General features: G+C 43.2%; 1 protein-coding gene across 3 annotated transcripts in view; it reads right to left on the bottom strand.

The window, feature by feature from the left end:
* Positions 1-1,545: 1,545 nt before the first annotated feature.
* The window catches only part of SLC11A1 (solute carrier family 11 member 1), a 42,628-nt gene continuing 19,303 nt past the window's right edge, over positions 1,546-24,870 (bottom strand). For 2 of the 3 annotated variants that reach the window (XM_077320678.1, XM_077320679.1), the window contains exons 4-15: positions 24,693-24,812; positions 23,545-23,651; positions 21,366-21,436; positions 21,098-21,165; positions 20,177-20,332; positions 16,493-16,651; positions 15,993-16,079; positions 14,543-14,662; positions 10,660-10,809; positions 10,035-10,108; positions 8,455-8,608; positions 1,546-6,805 (exon numbers count right to left, since the gene is read on the bottom strand). In XM_077320678.1, coding sequence (XP_077176793.1) covers positions 6,725-6,805; positions 8,455-8,608; positions 10,035-10,108; positions 10,660-10,809; positions 14,543-14,662; positions 15,993-16,079; positions 16,493-16,651; positions 20,177-20,332; positions 21,098-21,165; positions 21,366-21,436; positions 23,545-23,651; positions 24,693-24,812 — 1,347 coding nt within the window. In that variant the 3' untranslated portion in view covers positions 1,546-6,724. The remainder of the gene's footprint in view (positions 6,806-8,454; positions 8,609-10,034; positions 10,109-10,659; positions 10,810-14,542; positions 14,663-15,992; positions 16,080-16,492; positions 16,652-20,176; positions 20,333-21,097; positions 21,166-21,365; positions 21,437-23,544; positions 23,652-24,692; positions 24,813-24,870) is intronic. The other variant, XM_077320680.1, reaches the window with a different exon arrangement.

Genomic DNA, 24,870 nt, shown 5'->3' with positions numbered 1-24,870 from the left:
GCTTGTCTGATTTATATGGACCCATCAGCTTGTGGAGCTCCAGGACAAGGAGGTGAGGCTGACCACCTGTGCTCTTGACCTTTGCCCTTCCTGGCCAATAAAAGCTGGCTGAGTAGGTAAGAGGAGTAGTAAATTATTCCTTAAGGGTGGGGTTTGTACCACCCATGCTCAAGGAGGCAGTGGTTACATTGTTTTGAAACAAAACAACAACACTTTCCTAAGCTTTACTATGTTGGGAACCTTCCAGCCACTCTCTAGTCTTCCATTCTCTGGCAGGGTGCTTGAGTGGGATGTTACTTCTCAGCTCCAGGGGCTCTTGGAAGAGACTGGTGTTGTGGACCAATTTCAGTCTAGTTTCAGTCTGGGCTTTGGAAAAGAAACTACGTAGGTTGCCTTGGCTGATGACCTCTAACAAGAACTAAATGGGCAGTGTGACCTGGCTATTCTGCTGCATCATTCATTGGTGCAGGATTGACAGGGATGTTATGGGGACACTTCAAAATGTACTGCAAAATGACAACCCAATGTAGCTTGGCTGTACTGCCTTAAGGCACTGAGACCTTGGGCCAGAATGGACAGTTCTGGTTCTCTCTGTGCCAGTGGATGAGGGAGAAATGTAAGCCACTTTGAATCCCTATTGGGGAGAAAAATAGGGTAGAAATAAATAAAATAAATTATGGTCTATATTGGAAGAAATAGTGAGATGTAATAATAATGTCCAGCATCAAAACCTAAGTAAGGTTGCTTATGACAGTGATTTTTTGGGAGATCATTGATTCATAGGGTCACTATAAGTCGAAAGTGACTTGACAGCCCTTAACATACATGCACAGCAGAGAATAGATGTGATGTGTGGAGCATAAGGCCTAATTCCTAAGAGAGACATTGGTTTTGACACTAATTGGGAAGGGAGCATCTCCAGCACTGCTAATTCACTTAGGCTCCCACTGGAGTAGCTGTGCTGAAGACCAAGAGGGACTTGACACAATGCATGCTGAAGCACACTGAGGAATTAGTATCATTCTTGCTAGTAAATGCTAGGCAAGATCAAGATGGCAGCTGGAAAGCAGTTTGAATGGAAACTGCTCTTTCATTTTTGTCAAGTACAGCTTTTGATTTCATTTGGCCTGCTTTTCAAGACCAAGTTGGTTCTGAAGTTAACACCTTGGGGCTGGAATCTTTCTTCTGCCAAGCCTTCTTTCAAGATAGAAAGAATTCCTCCCAACAGAGAATGGTTTCTTCTGGTGTAGAAAGTCTTTCTCTGATGAAGTCTTTATTTGTGGAAGGAAGTATTTCTCTGTTGGGGGCAGTTATAAGATTGAGCTTAATGGGAGTCCTAGGATCCACCCCTTGGGGTCTAAGTGCAGCTTACATAGGCTGAATGAGGAATAGGACTGTCCATTCCATTATTGTTGACTGCAGCTTAATTTAGTACGTTGGGGTATTCTAATACAGTGTGATCCTTCTGTCACACATAGTATATAGTTTTCTTGTAGCATCACACTGTGTTCCTTGTTTTGGAGCTCCTCATATCACAACTTTAACTGAGCTTTCACACAGTGTTTGTTTATTTACAATGTGTATATCCCACCTTTCCTCCCAAGGGCTACCAGTTTAAAACGTATGTGATAAAACCACACTTTAAAAGCATCATAAAAACACACATCATTAGAACAAATCAAAAACAGAGTTAAAATAAGTACAAAGACATCAAAACAGTAATTAAGAAATAGGTTGGGAAGGAAGGCTCACCCAGGGAAGGCCAAATGAAACCAAAAGTCTTCAGCTGCTAGTGGAAGATGACAACTGAAGGATCTCACTGCTGTGAGAGTTCTAGAGCTTTTGGAAGGCCCTTGGTCATATATTGTGCTCATCCAATTTCTAGGTTGCCCTCTTCCTTGGTACACTGTTTCTCAGCCTGTTTTCCTCCAATATTTCCTCCTGAGCTTTCTGGGGAATGGCAGGGTAAAAATCAATCAATAATAATAATAAATAAAAGATCCTTCCCACCTCAGTGCCATTATTCTGTGATCAGTCCCTTGCAGGCTCCATATTCCCATCATCATCTCCTGCCACACCATCAGGTGGACTTTTTGTTAAAAGCAACAGTTGCTTATAACACTATAGTGTATAGCACTATAGCCAGCTTGGTGTAGTGGTTAGGAACTCTGGCAAGCTGGGTTTAATTCCCTGTTCCCCCTCATGCAGCCAGCTGGGTGACCTTGGGCTCGCCACAGCACTGAGAAAGCTGTTCTGACCAAGCAGTGATATCAGGGCTCTCTCAGCCTCACCCACCTCACAGGAGGTCTGTTGTGGGGAGAGGAAAGGGAAGGCAACTGGAAACCACTCTGAGACTCTTTCTGGTAGAGAAAAGCGGCATATAAGAACCAACTCTTCTTCTCTATTCATAGTTGCAAAGAGAATCCTTTTTCATATGCAAGCAGACCTAGTTTCTTGTGGACTGAAAACGAGGATCTTGTGTCAGAGATTGCTATGCTTGGGCATGAGAGACCTGCCCAGATTCAAATCCTTTGGCTGAGGCTCATGATAGCCTGTGGCAAAATCAGCCTCAGTCTCAACTTACCTGGCCTATTAAGCATGTATTGGTTTTCAACACAGTCAGTTTGCCAACCCTTTTAAATCATCCTTTTAAAAAACATTTAAAAAACAATCCCATTTACGCATGAGCTGTGATACTGCATTGGTTTTCTTCCCAGCGATTATGCACCTCAAAAAGTTCCTATGGTAAGGGGATGGGAGCTTGAGGGGGGAATTCCATTGCTAGGCAACGTCATTCACATTCCAACTAATGTTGTCTGCAATTAGCATGTCACTTGTAGCCAGTATATTTAAGACAGCCTGGGTCTGAGGAAATGAAGCTACGAAGGATAGATTTCTGGGGAAAATCACTCTCAACTGGCTACCAGGGAGCCACCTGGAGTTAAGGCAAAGCCCCTTCCTTCCTAAGAAAAAGCTATGCAGAACACCCAGGCTGTCAGGCTATTACAGGCAATGGGAGACTGAATCAAACTGAATATTCACATGATCGCTGACACTGAGAAAGCAGAAATATAATAAAGAAATAAATCAGCAGCAGGTGCCTCAAGCCCCTCCCCATGGTCACTGATCAGAGGTAGAGCTTTGTAGTCTCAGGAGCACTCACAGAAGGCTGTGGAGGAAAGGCACACCACAGGGTAATTTCTACTAATTTGCATAGCAAGAAAGTTGGCTGGGTTGCCAGGGCAAATGGCATGTTCACGTGATCGCTGACAAAGGTATAATATCAGCAGTAGACGCTCGAGCTCCCATTGGTAGATGAGGGACAGCAAGCAGAAAAGGTGAGGAGACCAAAAACATGCTGACATTTATGCATTAAAAAAGAGACCATTCTCAGGGCGGTAATACAAGAAAAGTCGCTGTAAAGCTAGTTTCAGAAGTCTCGCTGATAAGATGCTGCTGGAACTATGTCCAAGATTTGCAATGCAAAAATGAAAATAACACAGTGGGTTTTGTGCTGCAAAAATGGTGCCATGTTAAGAATTAAAAAATAAGCCATCATTTTTTGGCAGTCTTTTTGTGAGTTTTCCGTGATGCACCCTGGTGATATTGGCAAGGTGCTTTGGATACTGAAACTGTCTATATGAATATTTAATAAGCATGTGTTTGTATAAAAATGTTTAATTTTTATTTTAGTGGTTCTCTTTGATTGTTACCAGCAATCTGATCGGCACAAAATAAATAATCAATGGATGCCTCTTGGTTCATGAAAAGCATTTAATTACTTTCCCACCTGAACAATAAGCTGTTTATCTGTGTTCTTTAGTCTAAGAAATCGGTTTTCCACAAAGTTCAGCATGTATTGAGATCACTGTATTTAATTCTTCTAGTTAAGCAATTGATTGTAGTTGTAGAGTTAAAAGACAGTTAACTGAAACAAGATCCAATCACTTTGCAGATCCACAGATAAGCTGGAGGTTGTGGAGAGATTAATTTCCCTGCATCTGAGGCCCTTTAGATGAGCCCTTAGTGAAGAACTACTGTATTCAGGAGTATTGTCAGGGGATGATGGCAGGAGACCAGAAGACTTTCTCCTGATCTGTAGCTCTTGGCAGGCAAGGTTCTTTACAGAATGGATGTAAACATTACCATTTCCTGATGTCAGTTTTTTGTGCAGGAGCCAGTATAAAACCTGGCAAAACTAGGAGGTCGTAACCTAGGCTTTCAAACAGGGTTCCTGTACCTTTAACAGAAGTGTGGACTAAGACAGAGGGAATTTCAACAGATGCAGCTCTTTTCACCCATACAGGAGAAGCTGCATTGCCAAAAATTAATTAATTAAAAGTCCAATAGCCCACATTGCTTTTAATTACCATTTTTCCTGTTGTGTTGCAACCGATTTAGGGTAACTCCGCATTACAACCTGTTGTTCCTTGGTGGTCCCCCATCCCTGACCCTGCTTAGCTTCCAAGATCTAATGGGATTGGAGCTATAGTTACTTTACTATCAGTCAGCGTATGTACTCGCATATAAGCCAACCCACATATAAGCCGAGGTACCTAATTTTACCACAAAATCTAGACAAACTTATTGACTCACATAAAATGCTAGAGGGCATCACCCCAAGGGTCAGACATGACCTGGTGCTTGCACAGGGGATACCTTTACCCAGGGGTAGTCAAATGCTGGCAGGGGCTCTGGGAATTGTAGTCCATGGACATCTGGAGGGCCGCAGTTTGACTACCCCTGCCTTTACCTTTTATAAGCCGAGAGTGGGAAATGCAGTAGGTACTCGTAAATTTAGAGGGTGGCCTAAACGCTTAACCCATGCTCCATCATCACAGGCTCTCCCATCCAGCCTTCCCCCAGAAGAAATGTCAAGAGGATGAATAGCTGCTGGTTTTTGTACCCCACTTTTCACTAACCAAAGGAGTCTCAAAGCGGCTTACAATCACCTTCCCTTCCTCTCTTGATGTCAGACACCCTGAGAGAGCTCTGACAGAACTGCTCTGTGAGAACAGCTCTGGCAGAAGAAGCAAACAGTGCCCCCCAGGCCAGCAAACCAGAGCAGAACAACAGTACCCAAAGTTGGCAACCTACAACAAGTACAACAGCTATCAAACTGGGAGAATAGACTATTCTAACTACACCTACAATGCCCCCCCGAACAAAACCCTGAAATAAAGAACTGTAAAACTGAAAGAAAGAAGTGTAAAAATCAACTTTTAAAAGAAACCCAACCACAGATAAAAGAAGAAAGAAACAGTAGGAGAAAGAAACAGTACATAAATCCCAAAGCACCCCCAAAACTCACCCCACCCCCAGAAACCAAATGAATAGTTTGGAAGAAGTGATTTGAAGGGAAAAAAGTCAAACCTCAGTCAAACCATTGATGTCCTACAAGCTGCCAGATTTGCAGCAGGCAGTGCTATGATTGGCTGGGAGCAACAAACCCAGCTTTCAAGACCTTTGTAGAAGACAATGCTATGATTGGCTGGCTGGGAACAGGCTGTTATTTCAATTACCCACATATAAGCCGAGGAGGGCCTTTTTAGTGTTAAAGCTGTGCTGAAAAACTCAGCTTATATGCAAGTATATACGGTATATTAAGAATATAGCTTCCGACCATCACACATATCTGAGTTGATTCCCTTCTCCAACATTTAGGACAATTTACCCGTGATATAGCATCCTATTGTGTTTCTCTGCAAGTAGCTGCCAACAGCCTGCAAGCTGAGAGTATACACTGTCATGGTGCGAGCTCTCAGGTAAATTATCTTGGGGGCTATGGCCTTTCTTATGCTACCAACAGAACATTCAGTCCAGGATCAAATTCCCATTCAGCCAGGAAGTATCCTGAATGACCTTGGGCCCATCCCCTCTTGCAGACTGTGTCCCTGACAGTTGCTGTGAAGATAAAATGAGGATCTCTGAGATCTAATGAGGGTAGGGGAGACAAAAATATAATTTAAAAAAGCAAAGTTGATTTCTTTGGTGATAGCCATGTTTTATATCATACATAGTCATATTTTTAGTGTGAGAGGGGAAATGCTACTTTCACAGCTAATGTAATGCCCCTTGTTATACAAATGCTTCCAGGATACTTAAAGGGGGCCTGCAAATTCAGCCTTGGGCAAAATCGGCCCAAGGCCAGATCTTCAAATAGTGACATAACCTCTGTTCTGCCAGAAATGAAAGACCAAACAGTATGGCAGTGATTATCATAGAGTGTGCTAGAATCACTTCCCTCTCAAAACAGAGAGAACTTCCAGACTCACCCAGTCACACATAGGGGTAAAGAGCAGTAATCACAGAATTATGCATACAATGACTTGAATACATCGTACCCTCTATTCCCAAATGTCCTTTTGAAGGAAGTTGTGGGTGCTGTGTCCTCCTTCCTAGACATAACATGGATGGGCAGCTGGAAGACTTCTCTCCCTTTTCAGCAGGGTAAGACATAAGCAGCCACGTTATGCTGAATCAGAACAATGGTTCATTTCATCCAGAACCATCTTGGTGAATGGCTACAATTCTTCAAAGCAGGAGGATTCTTTAACTGAAGGTAGCCAGAGACAGTCCTTGGGACTTTATGTGTAGCTCTGCCACAGTTCCCAAAGCCAGCAGAGATCTGTGTTCTGGCACTTCTGCTGCTTTGCCTACACACCAATCCAGATGAGTAGCAGCTTCTGATTCTGGTAGCACAGCAGTTTCTGGGAAGGTGCTATTACTGCAGGCCATAATTGAATCGAGTGTGAGGACCTCGAGCTAGGAAGGTGACTCCGTGTGAGATGAGGCATGTCCAGATCTGGAATGGAGGTACAACAAAAGAAGACCAGAAACAAATGAAAGTTCTCTACAAGCATGCCACGGAGTCTCTGGTTTTCCCCAGCCCTTTCTTACGATACCAGTCTCTTCCTATCACCCTTAATCCTATCTCTTCACCCACTCCGGTCAGCTCCCAGACCCCTGTGACCACCATATGACCTGGCAGTGCCCCCACCCCCACTGCATCGGAGACTTCTCCACAGATACCCCCCCTGCCCCACTTACTTTGGCTAATGGGGTGCACCTCCATCCAGAATGCTGATGACACCTAGCTATATCTGATGAGGGATGTCTCATAGATACAATGGTTTTAGACTGCAAAGGGCTTTGACAGTCAAAACCAAACCCCTGAACTTGATCCAGTCTTTCATTTGGAGCCATTGGGTCCAGGTAATGACTCATGCCACCACATTCTAGACCAGTTGAAGTTTCTGGACCAATCTCAAGAGTAGCCCTACATAGAGTGACTTACAGTTGTTTAGCCTGGAGGTGACTGTTGCTTGGATCACAGTGGTTAGGTCAGATGCCGACAAGTAAGGTCCTAGTTATCACACCTTTTCTGCAGATGTATGATCTATATGGGTCAATTGTCTGAATAAACATGCTACTACACACCTGGTGAAGATGGTAAAATGCCAGGTGAGCAACATTTGTGACTTGGGCCTTCTTTCATAAGGAAGCATCCAGGGTCATTCCCAGACTTTTGACAGTTGCCAAAGTTGTTAATTGGACCCTGTCAAGGGCTGGGAGATGTATCATCTTATCCACGGCATGTGAACCTAGCCAGCCTTGCATCTTAGCTGTATTTATCTGTATTTATCTTCAGTCAACTCTCCAAACATATGGCTACCTCTCCCATTATGTCCCCCAAAGAACATTCTGAATCATTCAACAAAGGAAATCAAATTGGCCTCAACCAAGGCCAGGGCTTTTCAGTTCTGGTCCCAGCCTGGTGGGATGCTCTGCCAAGTGAGATCAGGTCTCTTTGGGACCTCAAATGGTTCTGCAGGGCATGTAAGACAAAGCTATTGTTCTAGGCCTATGGTTGAGGCTATAGAACAGGACAACATCAGAAAGCTCACTGAACTACCTACAGTTATCCAGATTCACCTAACTAATTTTATCTAAGGAGTATATTTTACTCCTCTTTTCTTGATAAGATGTGCGAGTGGGCAAAACAGTCTCTATTTTATAACTGTATTTGTGCTTTTGATAAGTAAGATCTTACTTATCTTAATTTGTATATCTAAATTAAGCAATCTGTCCTGAGCCTCTAGAAATATAAATAATAATAATAATGGTGGTGGTGAATTCTGTGGCACTGTGGATACTAGCCCAGGCCTCATACAACTACAGCTCTGAATATCTCTAAATAAAAGATAAGCAGAAAATAATCTTCAGGGGATAGACTTGGCGTTCAAACACCGTAGCTTCAGGAATAAAATTCATGGGACTGGAGAAACCTCCTCTCTGGGGCTATTGAAAAGGTGTTGGGGTTTTAAAAAAGAAAAGGCAAAGCATCATACTGAGCCAGACCAATAAGTCATGGACCTAACTTAGCACGAGTTTCCAGCTTAGCAGAAGAAGATCAGAGACAGAGGTGGTCTTACTCAGTGATGGGCTTCTTACCAGGTAGAAGACAAAGACCATATATACAAGGAGCGCCAATCCTGAGAGAATGTAGAATGCCACATTTTGCAGGTTCACTATACTTGTCACCACAAAGTAAAGGTTAACTGCACAAACCAATCCAGTGATCAGGATCATCACAATCTTCCCTATGCTAAGAAAAAAGGAATAAAAATATGGGGAAAGGGATCAAAGACACAGACTGTCATGACTACTAAAATGGAACACCTATCACACTCTGGATTTGTCCCCTGACATGTAGGCACTTCAAGTTCAAAGACGAGAAAGGATGCATGGGTGAAGACTATAGAACCTTCTCATTGATCCCTTGCCTACAGCCCTGCCCAAGCATTCTGCTTCCAGCCGGATTTGCTTCTAGTGGCTAAGTTAGGGGGGAAATGGCTGCTGTGATGGCCAAAGAGATGGTTGAATATCAACCTACTTATGGCTCTTTTGTACTTTCAAGTGGACTCCTAAACCCTGCTTTAGGTGGCATAGGGGCAGATTTGGACTGATATGCTACCAATAAGACCGTTTATGCACTGGAGGTTTCATGCTGGGTTGCAGGCTGGAGTTTTAGTCGTGGCAGGTGGCCCCACCTCTTCCTGCACCCACACGGGGGAGCATTTGGGCCAGTGCACCTCATTTGCCCCCTATTTGTGTTCCTGCACGAGAGCTGGGGCAGTAAAGTGCCCAGTGCATAAATGGTCTAAGTCTAGCTTGTTTCTGTGGTTTAGATGCATTAACTCTTGGTTATAATGGGAGAAACAAATATACAAATTAAATATTATTTATATAATAATAATAAAACAAAACTCAGCTCCCAGTAGCTTCGGCTGTTTAGCATGGTACCCAGAAGCAGGGAAGTAACCACAACTGGCAGGCTGTCATACACTCAAGAGAGAACTGAGGTGTTCAGAGGGATGTGCATGGATGGCAGGAGAGGATGTGGCATAAACAGGCATGGCTGTGTGTTGCATACATCTAGAATTTAGCTATCTGAGAAGCTACACTTCCCACTTTAAGAAAGCAGTTCTAGCTCTCATATGTCATAATAGGTTGCAAAAAATGAGGAAAGACTTCAAAAAGATTTTGAATATTGAGCAGGGCTTCCAGTAATCAGACAACAGTAACTCCATGAGTGAGAGTTCCCCACCTCTTCTTATGAGAACTAGTTTCCGGGGCCTTGTATGCTCAGGCTCTCGACATGAGTCCCCTCCCCTCCAAGTGTCTCAAGATCTGCAATCCCCCCCCCCTACATATTGTAATTAGAATGAGTCGTGCATATTTGCTTCATTTATTCTAACAGAATTAGCACTTCCTTTTAATAACATTTAGGCATATTCAGAATAACAGGTGCTAAGGAAAACCTGATAAATATTTAGATATATAGTTGAATGAACAAGGATGGGTAGGGGGATGTAGAGAGTTTCCTGGATAGGTGGATCAAAGAGGGGAAATGGCTAGGTAGCAGGTTCAATAATATGGAGGTACATGCAATAAAATGTACCAGGAAGTTTGCATACACCTCTTTGGAACTCATGTTGTACTTCATGGCATCCCCATGTTGAGCTACTTACATGCCATTGGTGAAGTCCTGCATGAGAGGCTGCATGCTAGTGAACGTGAGAACAGGTATGACCGCAAAAGGTAGCTGGAAATGAGAGGGTAAAATGGGTTGAGTGTGTTTTAAAAGATCTCAAGTTTCCCTTCTGACCCAAAAGCTTACATAATACTAAGAAATCACTGGCTATTTGGGAATTCTCACTTCTTTGGGACTTGTGCATGCTTATTCACATATTACAGAGGAAACAGGTTCAAATCCTTTGTCAGTCAGGATTGGCTTCCTAGACTCAACATGTGTACTCCGTAATGTGTCCCTGGGGACCCCAATTACTTCTTGCCTACCCCACAACTCTTCTGCACCTAAAATGCTTCTCTAGAGGGCCAGTATTACAGCAGTGTTTCTGCAATCCCTGCCCCCAAACTGGCTGATGAGTTTTGTTGATTCAGGTGAGTTTTACTCTGCCTACATTTAAATAACTGCAAATGAAAAAAACAAAAAACAAGGGATGTTCAGATTTCATGTCCTGTGGGAGAAGTGGCAATCAGTCCCACCAGTCTCCTCAACCGGTTGGAGCAAAGGGCTGGCCCAGCCTGTTTAGAGTGGAGGCTGCCTTGGGCTGCCGGGAGCTGGAACCTTACAAGGATGCTTTGCAGGGCGTTGAGAAGGTCATTCAGGCCTGTCAGGTTTGCTACACCTTTGAAAGCAGCGACAAAAACAGTGGGAATGATGGCACAGGAGCGAGTGAAGACCACCCGGGCAAAACGGGACCAACGTAGTTTCAAGAAGCCCTAGAGGGGATAAAAAAGGTGTCATTAGATCCACAGAGATCCACCTAAATTGCCATTATTTATCAGGATATTCTCCTCCTTCCATTTGAAAAGCCCCATGCCTCACATTCCCCACCCCCCAGTGAGGCAACAGAACCTCCAAACATTCCATCATAAAGGACCACAGATATCTTGTAAGATTCTGCCATCTAGTGGTCAATTAAGTCTGCACCAAAAGGGAAAATCTTGTATAGATACTCAAGAGTGATTCAGGTGGGGACTCACCTTGGTTTGAAGCAGTAGAACAAAATTTGAGTCAGGTGGCACTTTTAAGATCAAACAAGTTTGATTCAAGGTATAAGCTATCATGTGCAAGCACACTTCTTCAGATATAACAAAATGGAAGTTACCAACTCATATATTCCACAGTTAAGGATACAGCTTCCCATAAACCTCCAATTTTGACATAGTTATTTCCTTCACGTTGCCCCCCCCCCCAGAATTAAACCCAGTCAAATGGTAATCTTATAAACTAAGCATGTTATTGCTGTTTGGTGCTTGAATCAGGTATACATCTTCATTATTTACCGCTCACCTTCAACCAATATGTAAGGATCTGGAAACTTCCATTTCATTGTATCTGAGGAAGTATATGTACACACAAAAACTTATACCTTGAATAAAACTTTGTCGGGCTGGAGTCAAGGTTTGTAACGAAGAGTGTGAAAGGGACAACAAAATGGCCAGTCATTGCATGGCTGGCCTGAGTGAACTAGTCAGTGGAATCAGGAACAGGCCTACAAGAGGCAGATTTTTCAATAGGGTTATGAGCAAGGGCAGGTTAAAGTAATTTCCCTCCCTCTTTAAATCCAGTTCTGATTCTTCCAGCTATCAATAGTATCATGATGGGGTAATCTGCTGTGACTCCAGACCTGTAGAATCCCCCATCTCCCTTTCCTAAAGTGAAATTTTTTTTTTCACAGTCAGAGTAGTTCAGCAGTGGAATAGGTTGCCTAAGGAGGTGGTGAACTCCCCCTCACTGGCAGTCTTCAAGCAAAAGTGGGATACATACTTTTCTTGGATGCTTTAGGATGCTTTGGGCTGATCCTGCATTGAGCGGGGGGTTGGACTAGATGGCCTGTATGGCCCCTTCCAACTCTATGATTCTATGATTCTATTATTCTATAAACACAGCAGCCACTTCAGCACAACTGCCTCTCCTCCGCAGACATACTGGAGAAGAAGAGAACTTTACACCCTATACACCTTGAATTTATTTCTACTACTAGCAGGGTCAAAATTTGGTGGTTTTAAAGCAATGAAGTTCCATGTAGTTTGTCACAAGGGAGATTCTGAAAGTAGGCTTGAAGGAAAGGAATGTACCCTCTTTTTCATTACTGGATGATAATGACCAGGATCCTATTGCTATTTTGTAAAGGAGAAAAATCAAATTGACATATGTCAGGTCAAATTATTCTTCATGAACAGGAAAAGTGGGATTCTGTGAGGAAGACCGCATACGAAGACTTCTCATGCAGCAAGTGCAGACATGCAGTTAGGGCAGCCGGCTACTGGATGCTCCCAGTACAATAGGAGACATGTGTCTGTTTATGCACAATATATAAAGGTAAAGGTATCCCCTGTGCAAGCACCGGGTCATGTCTGACCCTTGGGGTGACGCCCTCTAGCGTTTTCTTGGCAGACTCAATACAGGATGGTTTGCCAGTGCCTTCCCCAGTTATTACCATTTTACTCCCCAGCAAGCAAGCTGGGTAGTCATTTTACCGACCTCAGAAGGATGGAAGGCTGAGTCAACCTTGAGCCGGCTGCTGGGATCGAACTCCCAGCCTCATGATCAGAGCTTCAGATAGCATGTTGGCTGCCTTACCACTGCCACAAGAGGCTCTTTACACAATAGAGAGAGGCTCTTATACCCAGTTTGTTAGATAAGCTGCCTTTTCCCTATATTGTTCTCTGTTGTTGACTTTTCCATCACTCTATTTGTTATTTGCTCTTAATCTGTTTTGGTGGGTTGAACTGCTTAAGAGTTTTTAGCTGCTCATTCTATTGGTGCTTAGTAACACCGGGGATAACATAGGCATGCCAGTCCTGAGGCGGGACCTGGGGATCCCCTGGAATTATATCTCATCTCCAAGAGACAGAGATCAGTTCCCCTGGAGAAAATAGCTGCTTTGGAGGGTGGAGTCCATAGCATTATACTCTACTGAGACCCCTCCCTGCCCCAAATCCCACCCACTCCCAGTTCCACCCCTAAAGTTTCCAGGTATTTCCCAACCCAGAACTGGCAACTCTAACATAATAATGTGTCTTTTAAAATATTGTTTATTTTATTTATGATGGAATTCAGCTTGGGAGCATTCTGCTAGAAGTTTGAGGTACAAATGTTTTAAATTAATTCCATCCATGACAAAATACAATTCAATGCAATCAATCAGTCGGAACATTTTAAAGGGCCAAACTGTTCTCCTTTCAGCTGATTAAAATGCAACATGAAAGCTATAGTTCTATATTGAAACCCTGTTGTGCTTTCTAACTAGCTGCAGTGATTTTTTTAAAACAACTATCAAATATTAAGGACTCTTTGAAAACAACTAGGTTAATCAGTACCCCTTTCATAACTGGCAAAAGCCATAAAAACTTGGTTGCAGTTCAGGATTTCTCTGCACTTGCACAGTTTACAAAAAGTAATCACTTTACTTAACAATGAACACTGATGTAGGCAATAGAACTAGGAATCATGGGAGGGAATAAAGAACTGTTCTATACATGTGCTGTGAATGTTTAAAACCCCATGCAAAATCTTCTTTGGTGGTTATGGTGACAGATAAGTGCCATCCAACTGCAACCAATTTATGGGCATCCTTGATGAGGTTCTCAAGCCAAGAAATGAACTGTAGTGGTTTGCCATGGCCTTTCTCCACATAGCAGCTCTGGTTCTCCTTGGTGAACCCTGCTTACCTTCTGAGCAGACAATTCCTTTATATTTTCTCCATAAAGTTTAAAGGATGGATACTTTTTTGTTTAAATGAGCTAAGATTTTCAGAAATCCAAATGTTAGAGCCTACCCATATTCCTGCACAATCTATTTCTTGACTAGGCTATTCCCCGAATGGATCTTTCCTGAAAAAAAGGATAACCAGCTGCTTTGCTTTACCTACATACCAGTTCACCAACTCTAAAATGTCTGAGAAATTATAAATTTAACTTTTAAGAAGCAGCATGAGGTTGGGCATAACATTTATGAACTTAAATATCTTAGAGCACTGTCATGTCTTCAAACTTGCCAGAGAATCAGGGAAATCTGTGAGAGAAAGAAATGACCCTCAGGCACCTGGTAGATCTAGGCCAGTGGTTCTCAACCTTCCTAATGCCGCAGCCCTCTAATACAGTTCCTCATGTTGTGGTGACCCCAACCATAAAATTACGCAAGTGTTCATTCACAGAAATTAAACCAAAACTGACCAATGGTGTGAAGATCCATTGTTCATGATTGTATATAAATGAGGGTTTCTCAGTTCAGTTCTGCCTCTTATCCCACCATAACAATCTCGCTCTATTCCACTGCTCCAGGCAGACAAACACTCTATCTCAATCTACCCCGCAAGGCTGTTGTGATACGGTGCCCCCTGGCCAAACTGCTCACCCTGCGAAAGGGTTGTTTGACCACCCAGAGGGGTCCCAACCCCCAGGTTGAGAACCACTGATCTAGGCAGTGGTCCATGTAATTTCTTACCTCCATAACAAACTGTCCTGCATAAGTGCCTGTCATGGTAGAACTCTGACCAGCTGCAAGGATCCCTATGGCCCAAATGTAGAGAGCAACGGACCCAAAGTAGCATCCCAGAATAACTCCCTGGGCAGGAAGAGAAAGAGATAGGAAGCATTAAGGGGGGCTAAGTGAGGATGCTCCCTCAGGCTGCGCTACATAGAGCAACAGTCCAGCTACCTATTCCTGGCTGCTTGAACCCTCTCGTGGAAAGAATACATTGTTTTATGGGAACATAGTACAGAACATCTGACTGCAGAGAATCCTTGTTATTTTCCTCATGACTACAATCCAAATATCTTCATTGTTCTAAATCTCTCATTTAATGAGAAAAGGAATTAAATTAGTAAAGTGAAAAGTGATTCAGGTGAGTTGCCATGCTGAAGTGGCAGAAAAAAGTTTGAGTCCAGGGGCACCTTCAAGACCAGCCAAATTTTATTCAAGGTATAAGCTTCCATGTGCATGCACACTTTGTCAGATGCATAACCAGTATCTTAAAGGTGCCAATGGATTCAAACTTTGTTTAAGTGAAAAGTGTTGGAGAAGCGCAACCTACTTTCATGTAAAGACTGAAAAAATATAGTAGTCCACTAGTACCCTAGGGGGCGCTGTGGTGCACTCTCCAGTGTTCAGGGTTGAGCTAATGTTTTCTCTTGCCGTTCAGCCTACCTGTCGGCGTGTGTTATTATGTGTTAGTGCTTGAGCTCTGTCTGAAAGCTTCTCTCTTGCATTAGTGATATGTGGTCAGTTATTGCCTCTTTTGGCAAACTCCTGTTGCAGTAAATTCATTGACAGCAAACTCCAAAGAGAGAATTGGATTGTTGCTTGAACCCTGTCAACAAAAAGGAGGAAAGGCACAGAAAAGACCCATAGAAAGCCTGCATGAGAATTATCTTTTTTATGTTTTATGTTCTTCTTAGGAATATTGTATTTAGTGTGGTCCATGGTCATATTCTGCTTTTTTAAAAAAGGCCTCCTGGCTTTTTCCTAATGGCTAGTGTCTGTTTTTTTTATGTTGGTAATTTTTGACGTTTTAAAAGATTTTATGGTATTGTTATGGTGTTGTTTTTAGATATTAGTATTGAAGGGGATTGCCCCATCTGTCTGCATAACCGTTATACCTACTTGGCTACATTGTTTATATTATTATATGCTTCCTGTGTGTAACTCTGCCATACAATAAATTACAATAATACTTGTATGCTGCCTTGACCAGGACTCTGGCAAAGCAGTATTTGCATTCTCTAAATAAACAGCTAAGTGTCTGCCTAGACTGCATCCAAGGCAACATGTCTGTGTGCTGCAAAGCATGCAGGGAAGTGGCAAGACCAGAATGAATGACAGCTTTCCAGGGAGCTGCCTTTATACTATCAGCAATGCGGCCAGAGGAGCAGGCAGCTTTCTGCTAGAAACTTACCCCTTGGAATATGTCTACAGAAACTGTTTCGTTATTCATAGGAAAGGTATCAACATAAGGACTGGAATGGTTTGCGCATACATCATGCTGGAATACAAAGGCAAAAAAGGTATTATCTGTGAGTGGTAGAAAGAACTCTGGGCAAAGTAATAATGATATTACATTAATAGAGTGTTTTCAATGTCCAAAGCACTTCACACATTCTCTTCTTAGGGCAAATCCATAAGATAGTATTTTGCAGAGAGGGGAAGGGGGTTGCTTGAGAGGGGCACTTGGTTCTGAGTTCATGGCAAAGGAGAGATTTGAACTGGGACTCATTTTCTCAGTCATTATACCACACCCTTCCCCTCTAGCCATGCACATTCTGTGGAGAGAGATCTGCTGGGTGGGAGGTCTCAGGATACATTTAAAACACTGCTGAAGCCACAGGTGTCAAACTCATTTCATACAAGGGCCAAAGTTTGACATTTCATACAATGGGGTTTAAGCATAGCACTCACCACTTGCTGGTTGGTTTGATGGTAGAAAGCTTCTCCAAACACAGACATGACAAAAAGGTTAATGAGGAAAGAGATAAAGAGTGCAATGATGGACTCGATCAGGAAGTACTTGTTCGCCTCTTTCACTGCTCGCCCATCAGCGCGATCAATTTCTCGGGTCTGTAGAGAAGGGACAGAATGTTTCACAGCTCCTCTAAGCATGCAGGATATTGCCTAAAGCCCCAAAATGCAGGAGCTGAAGAGCTGGAGAATGTTCTGGAGAGGCTGTTGCTATTATAGCCTCATGGGCTGCTCTGACTGCAGCTCCTGTTCTTTGGTCTTGAATCAGAAGCTTATAAACTAGGAGGAGACAGGGGATATCCCCTTATCTTCACATAGATATGTCCCCCTCCATTCTATTTTTATGGGCTAATTTAGGGCCCTCATAGAACTTTCATGAATTCCCTTTAGTAAAATGAGAAGTGGGATAGATCTTTCCATGCAGTTGTTCAGGGGCTTTCCCTAAACAAAATCAGCTCAAGAGGAGTGCGAACAGCCTGCAAAAAAATTAAAGAAGGAATGTTTTATAGCCCTAAGGAATTGTTGAACTATACGAGGTAAAGGGACAAGATTCACAAGGAGCATTTTCGGGTAGATTATGGTATCTTAGAAAGTGCTTAATGTATATTGTAACTGTGGCTTCTTTGCTACAAATACCCCCCTTTGTAGTCTTGCCAGATTTGAACAGGGAAATTTCTGGAGTTTTGGTGGGGGGAGCCTGGGGAGGGAGGGGCCTCAGTGGGGTATGATGCCATAGAGTTCACCCTGCAAATCAGCCATTTTCTCCAGGGGAATTGATCTCTATTGCCTGGAGACATTGTAATTCCGGGACTGTTTCTTCACGGAAGGTTTTACACCAGGCTGCAGGCTGGAGTTTGAGTGGGGGTAAGTTGCCCCACCTCTTCCTGCTCCTGCATGGGGGAGCATTTGGCCTGGTGCATCTCATCCACCCCAGATTTGTGTTCCCACATGGGAACTGGAGCAGAAAAATTCCCAGTGCAGAAACAGATTGCTAGGTCCCACCTGGAGGTTCACAACCCTTGCCATTTTGTAATATTTGTTTCTTCTGCCAGAATCCAAAACTGGAATTAGCTGGAGGGAGAATAGCTTTATGAGATAGAGAATTGTAGAGTATAAATGAAGTAAATAAGTGTATAAGTAAATAAATGGTGGAGGGTAGTGGCTTTGTAGGGGAGAATAAGACACTGTGTGACAGAAATTAAGCTTCCTTACTTCCTGCCTGTCATTTCTCCCATGGAAGAATACTTGTCTCACTTTCTAGTTGGGAGGTTTACAAAATAGTTTGTCTTGAAAATGCTAATTTGTGTGTAAATGTGGCAAAATATTTGTGGTTACTCAAAATCTGATATGCCAGTGTAAGCTATTTTATCTTTGTTTATTTATTTTTGCATTTCTCTCCTGTTGTACCTATTTCCAGTGGACACAAGCAATATACCTGTAACTTTTTTTTTAAAGGAACAGTTACGGATAAGTGAGATTTTAAATTTTCTAAGATCTGTGGGTATCTGTGAAAAACACGTTTCTTATACTGATAATATGTAGCTATGTCAAGTTCTTGGGGGTGGCCAATACAATTTATTAATACACAAATAAAAATATCCTAATTTTTTCATGGGTGTCTCTCATTGCTACATCATCCAAAATATATGGGTAATTTATCTAACCATCTTCCATACAGCAGTCACCTCATAAGTATGCTACTGAGAGATCTATCACATTTTTTCTGCTGACAAAGCAAAACTAGATGTGATACAGGACATATATAAAGGGCCTTCATCTCACTCCGACTTTAATGTAGATGCAGGCCAGAGGGCTCTAAAATTATTTGGAGACACAGTAGGTGCTTAGTTCCATGGACAATTTTTCTATTTAAATTTTCCCCCTTCCCATTGCTTTCTACCATCCAGGATGAAAGATACTGGTTTAACAATGACTGAGGCTTTTCCCTGGCCTAAGAATCCTTCCTCTGATAGAATTCTTTCTTCCTGCAAAAGAGCCACTTTCACTGCAGGAAAGCTTCAACTTTTGATGAGCATCTTTTACTGTGCAGAGGGAATAAAGCCTTGGGGAGAATTTTTGAGTAGACAGCTTGAATCAAATTCAAAGCCTCCCTGTACTTTTTAAAAAATCTGGAGACTGCATCTATCTTCTGCAGGAAATCTGTTTTAGCCTGGAATTCATATAAAACACAGTATTTCTGTAGCTAATGCTGTATCTTCATATCGCTGGAGATGATGCTCTTGTTGTGCCATGGCAATCATCCACTTCTTGGACTGTCTGACCCCAGGCAGGGAAATCCCAGTGCAAGTGACTGCTGTAGCATAACAATCCACAATATTCAGCAAGGTGTGGATGCCCAATACCCTACCGGAACAGGAGACAAGAGGCTGGTGTACTACAGACATGTATTAATTGCACAGTAAAAGCTTCTCATGGAAAAGTCCTTCAGTGCCTTTTAAAGAGGCACCATGAGAAGGAAAAAGGATTGCAGCCAGGGAGGAACTATTCCTGACTCCCACTCCAGAAATTTCAAGGCATTTCCAGTACATAATATGGATTCTTAGTAGATTCCATATGGTCAGATGCTTTACTGTGGTAGTCATGAATAATCTGCTTTATGAGAAAACTAGCTCCTCTCTCCTCTTGTACCTTCACAGTATGAATAGATCTCCCTTCCTTTTCTGAAGCTGTCCCTTGCCTTGCAAGCACATACTCCTGCTGTACCATACCTTCTCTTGTAATTCGGAAGGCAGATTTGAAGTCACGGAGGGCAACTTCTAAGACCTGGGCTGATTCTGCACTTACTTTGTTTATTCTATTGTGGATCCTGCTGAATATAGATCGATTTGAACTCGGGTCTTCCTCTATTCCCCCCCCCCCATTGAAACACAAAAGTGTTCTGCACATGATTAGGGAAGGTCAGAAGTGGGGGATCCAAGCGCAGCAGGAGGCTCTTTCTTTTCTTGAAGGGGGCGGGAGAGGATTGGAGACAGCAGAGGAGGGGGAATAAATCCAAGAGGAAAATCTCTGCTGACAGAAGTTAGGGTTTGTGGAGCTTCTGCCAAGAGAAGTTAGGGCTTCCCCTTTAAGAGAAGCTTACAACCTGGGAGCAAGAAAGCCTTTGAACTAGGCTTGTGCAATTCAGCCGCTTCGGCGGCCGTTCCCTCTGAATGCAGCCAGCGCCACACCACGAGGGGGGAGGGCAACGGGGGTGGCAACGCCCTTCCCCCCCACCGCGCGGCACTGGCTGCGCCTGGAGGGAGCAGCTGCTGTGGCGTCCAAATCGCACAAGCCTACTTGGAACTGATACCCTGGCCAATCAGGGCTTTTCTACAGTGTCTGAAGCTTGGCAACAAGTTAGTTCAGGACAAGCAGACAGCTGCATGCTTTCTCATGCCAATTTTTCAAATATTGAGGGTTATATCCACTCTAGGATATAGCAGGGAAAAGGTAGGGTTACTCCAGACCTATCATGCTTGTTGCAGAGGGAACATTTAAATTGGCCAAAATCAAAATGGAAATTGCATTAAGTGTAGATGGCAGGGATTGAATTGACCTGGGATTGGATTCAGCCCTGGAAATGAGGAGAGCTGATCTGCAGATTACTCAGTGCCAAACACTGACCTTGACAAGAGAGGAATGCAGGTAGATGTTATGAGGCATGATGATGGCTCCAACAATACCCACGGCTTGCAGAAGTTCCTTCTGGCCACAGTCCTTGCAGTAGGGAAAGAATATCCCCTTTACCACCTCCTTCTGGCTGGGCTTCACTACCACATACTGTGGATGAAACAAAGATGGAGAACTACTTGATAGGCAGATTGCAGAATGAGCAACACACCTACCCATCCCACATGGCTGAGTTAGGCCAATTCCGCATAGGTGGAAAAGGCTGAGAGGACAACCATATGGAAGTAGGGCAAATCCCTGCTTTCATAAGACACTGCCGCCAGGCCACTGCTGTCCCAGGCCTGGTGTGGATCAGCCCCTAAGAAGCCCCTGGCACTACAGAATTTACAAGGGAGCAGTTGGACTGCACCAGACATGCCAGTGGAGCTGAGATGGCAGTATGGCATCCAGATGTGCCAGAAAGATGGGATATTGTACGTGACCACTGGCATGCCTCATAAGTGGCAAAAATATACCCAGGACAAGAAGTTCTCAGTCTGTAGCAAATTACTTCCATTTTTTGAGCATCTCTTTGATAACTGACTACATGTGGAAAACCTTTCAAGTATTTGCTATTTGGGTACATCATAAGCTCATGGATTCCTCTGCTACAAGATGCTGCAATGGCCAGACCTAGATGGCCTTTTAGAAATAATATCTAAATTTGTGAGTGATAGGCTTATCATGGCTATTAGCTATTGAGGGAAGGATGCTGCTTTCCTGTGGGCTCTCTGATTGAAGGCATCTGAAGGGATACCAGAGGAGATGTACATTTCTTATGTGCTTATGGTCCCTGAAGAATCATGCAAAGCTTGTACCCGACACAAAATTTTATGAAGGGCAGGTATCATGACACGTGAAGCAGTGTGATTTTACCTCATAGCCAAATGTCACTGCCATTATTGTTATGAGGACACCAAAAAAGGCTTCCAGTTTCCTGAGACCTAGGAAAAGACAAGACAGAATGAAGCCCTGTCACTGCAAGAGGAAATCTTCACATTTTTATTAATTTTTAACATGAGTTATCATTACTATGCAATAAATGTTAGAGGATTTGATGAGAAATCACTTTGTACCACAACCTTTGGACATTTTATTGCCTGTTGGTCACACATAGTAATTTATTTCCTTCTGAAATACAAACCATATTTATCCAAGAACAGGAAGAAGATAGTATCCACAATGGTGATCAAGACTCCACCCCACAAAGGAATTCTGCAGAGAGGAAATCACATTGTTTTCTTAGTTAATAATGTAAAGAGTAAGCCATAAACAAATATCCTGGTTGCAGATGGGCATGAAGCCAAAATTGATCATGAATTTAGTATGGTTTGTGGTCCCTAAACATTTCCCAGACCTTTGGCCATTTTGGTTTGGCTGTCCAAGCCATTTAAACCTGACAGCTGAGTCGGGTGGGTCTGCCCATCAGCTGTCAAGTTTAAATGGCTGCAATCAATTTAAGCCTTTCTTTCTGGTCACCCCTTCCATATGGATTACAGCTGTTTAAATCTAAGAGCAGATGGGCAGACACTTCCCCCCCCCAAGCTGCAGCCATTTAAACTTAACAACTGACAGGTGGATCTGGCAAGCTGTTTAAATTTAAGGGAGCAAAACTTTACTGTATCCCTTTGAACTATTACTACCATGAGTGACATGAATGGAAGGAACAGAATCATTCTAGGACATATGAGGACATAGAATCAGTCTAGGACATATATCCCTTAACTGGATCAACTTCTGAGCAGATTTCTCACTATAAAGTATTCCTGACTTGAAGAAAGGAGAGAAAAAGCAAATATCATATTGCCCTGTGTCCCTCTGATCTCACTCATTACCTTATCATTAAAAAAATCTTAAGGCATTTCTGCACATCTAAAAAAATAGCGTCACACCAGCAAAGTGGCGTAACGCTAAAAATAATGTGCTTCTGGCCAATCCTCACCTTCTGTCTCTCTCTCTTTCATCTGCTGCCTTCTCACACTTCTTGGCACTCTGCATGCCTGCTTGAAATGGCGGAAGAGAGCAACGTGGTTTACACACGACTCTCCTCCGCCTGTCAATCAAGCCAGGCAGCCAATCACCTTTCTCCATGTTTTAAAGGGCCCACAATGCCAGCTAATTTTTTTAAAGTAAAACTTCTCCAGTGAGACATCTATGCATCTAATCATAGATGCGTAGTGCTTTTTTTAATGCCACCCCTTTTGGAATCATGAGCCTTAAATCTTCAAAAATTTTATCTTGAGCCCGATTTTTTTTTGGGGGGGGGGACTTTAGAGAGGAAAGCTTTGTGTTTTAACTGGGGGGGGGGTTGCTTTGCCTGCACAATTTAATGCCTATTTGTTGCTCCAGGCAGTTTGCTTTAAAAATGTAACCATCCCCAGGAGAAGGGAGAGGGAGGCAGGAGCGAGGGCAGGCACTGGAGGTGGAGATAGCGCTGCTTCGGCTTTGCACATTTCCTTGATGTGTGGCTTGCTGGTTGATCTCCAGCTAGCACTTTAAAATGGAGGATGTAACTACCGGTTTGCCGCTTGGACGCTGGATGTTGGCGACATCGTGCAAAACGCCAAAAATATGGCATCTGTAGAAGGTAAGCATTTCAGTATATTTATCGGGTATGGAATGGCCCTTACTATCTGCATCAGCCTTTCCCAACTTTTTTATCATTGAGAACCTCCTGAAACATTCTTCAGGCTTCAAGAAGCCCCAGAAGTGGCACAATCATGAAGAATATGGTTAGGAAGCATAGCTGTGTACATGTGTACATCCACACCCATTATTGGCCATTTTAGGAGGGGTGGGTGGGTCAACATGACCATATATGGTCATATCACCCAATAAATTATATATATATACATATATATATATATATATACACACACATACATATACAATTCATTAACTCCCACACATCAAGAAACCCTAGGGTTTCATGAAACCCTGGTTTAGAGAGCCTGATCTACACCAATACAACATAGGTTTGGTTCTACAGCTGTCCAGCAGTATCTCTGAGATAAATGCATCCTTTCTCTCCCTTGCATGTACTATAGAACAGTGGTCCCCAACCTTTCTGAGGCTGGGGACCGGAAGGGCATCGGGCCGCGCCCGCGTGGACCACGCCGGCGCCTCGGGCTGCGCATGCGCGATGCGCAGCCTGGCCCTGATTCCCTCTCCCCGCCCTCCCGCAGTAAGAAGCTTCCCGGGCCACAAGCTTGCGGCCTGGGATGTTTTTTACTGCGGGGGGCGGGGAGAGGGAGCCGCAGCCCAGCACCGGGCCACAGCCCACAGGTTGGGGACCACTGCTATAGAAGAATGGAGATCATTACCGTCCAGAGGACAGAAGGTTGAAGGCAATCGCTGTCCCAATCACCTCCTGCATATCAGATCCAATGATGGCAATTTCTATCATGATCCAGAGCAAAACACGCGGAACCTGCAGCAAAGAAACCATTGGCCAATGACTTAGGACTTCTTTATGATCCTAATTTTGAGCAGCACATTCTCTCAGTTCAGTTGGGTTCTTCATAATAGTTACATGCTCCAGAATATTAAGAAGGATCCACACAAGTTTCACCACATTTCTTCCATACACAGTGCCTCATAATGGAACATGGCAACTATTATAACTAATCACCAAGTGATATTACACTTCTTAAGAAATGAACATTAGACTAAAAGAATGTAAAGCCTGAGACGGTGTCAAGAAACAAGCCCAGTGAGCTACTGGGGTCTCAGGTCAAAGTGTGGAAATAAGGCAGGTTTCAATTGAGATGGTAAATTTTTTATTATAGGGAATAGAAAAAAGGGTAAAACACAATTTATTCAGTACAGTATAGGAGCCTCAAAGTATACAGCATGCAAAATAACAAATCTAGTTTACAGTCTGAAAATTAATCACTCTTAATTCAGATGGCTCTACATGAAAATAAACTCTTAATCCTGGCATCTCCTTCTGCCCAGCCTTTAGGTGTTAAGCATGTCAAAATTCAAGCTAGCCTCTCTCCTCTACATGCACAGACCCTAGCTTTGAACCCTTTGGGTTATATGAACAGGCTACCACTCCGAACCAATTGGGTGCCCCTCCTGATGAAGCACTTCAAAGTTATGGCGTCACCCTTTTATACTCATCCCCCCCCCAGTCCCAAACTCTCAGGCATCTTTTCATCAACAATAATCTGAGATAGTAAATGGACCTGGCAGAGGTAATGGGTCATTCTCAGCCTGGCGCCAATTTACAGCTAGCTGGACACTTCACAGATTAGGAAGTAAATCTTAGAGGGACAAGAGAGGTTTCCATAATGACTCCCGGACAGATGGGTGCAAGATAGTTTACAATCCTCTACAACCATAGTTGTTTGGCAGCTACTGAACTGGCCAATACTGATTTCCATTCCAAAGAATGTAATCAGCAGCAGCCAGTTCAGATAATATATCCTAACAGTAACTGACAGGCAAAGGATCTATACTTACTCACCTTGGGATAGTAGTAATGGCATATCTCTCCCAAGTCCTTGCCTGTAACTACCCCAAGCCGGATAGCCAGTCTTTGGCAAAGCAAACCCAGGATTGTAGCCCAAAGAAGCACCCAGAGCAGCTGTGGGGAGAGCAAGAGTACAAGGTCACTCAGGAAGGTCATTTGGAGTTTCATGTGA

Source organism: Paroedura picta, chromosome 2 (genome assembly GCF_049243985.1).
Source record: "Paroedura picta isolate Pp20150507F chromosome 2, Ppicta_v3.0, whole genome shotgun sequence".
Classification (NCBI taxonomy): Eukaryota; Metazoa; Chordata; class Lepidosauria; order Squamata; family Gekkonidae; genus Paroedura; species Paroedura picta.
This window is presented reverse-complemented; position numbering and strand designations above follow the sequence as displayed.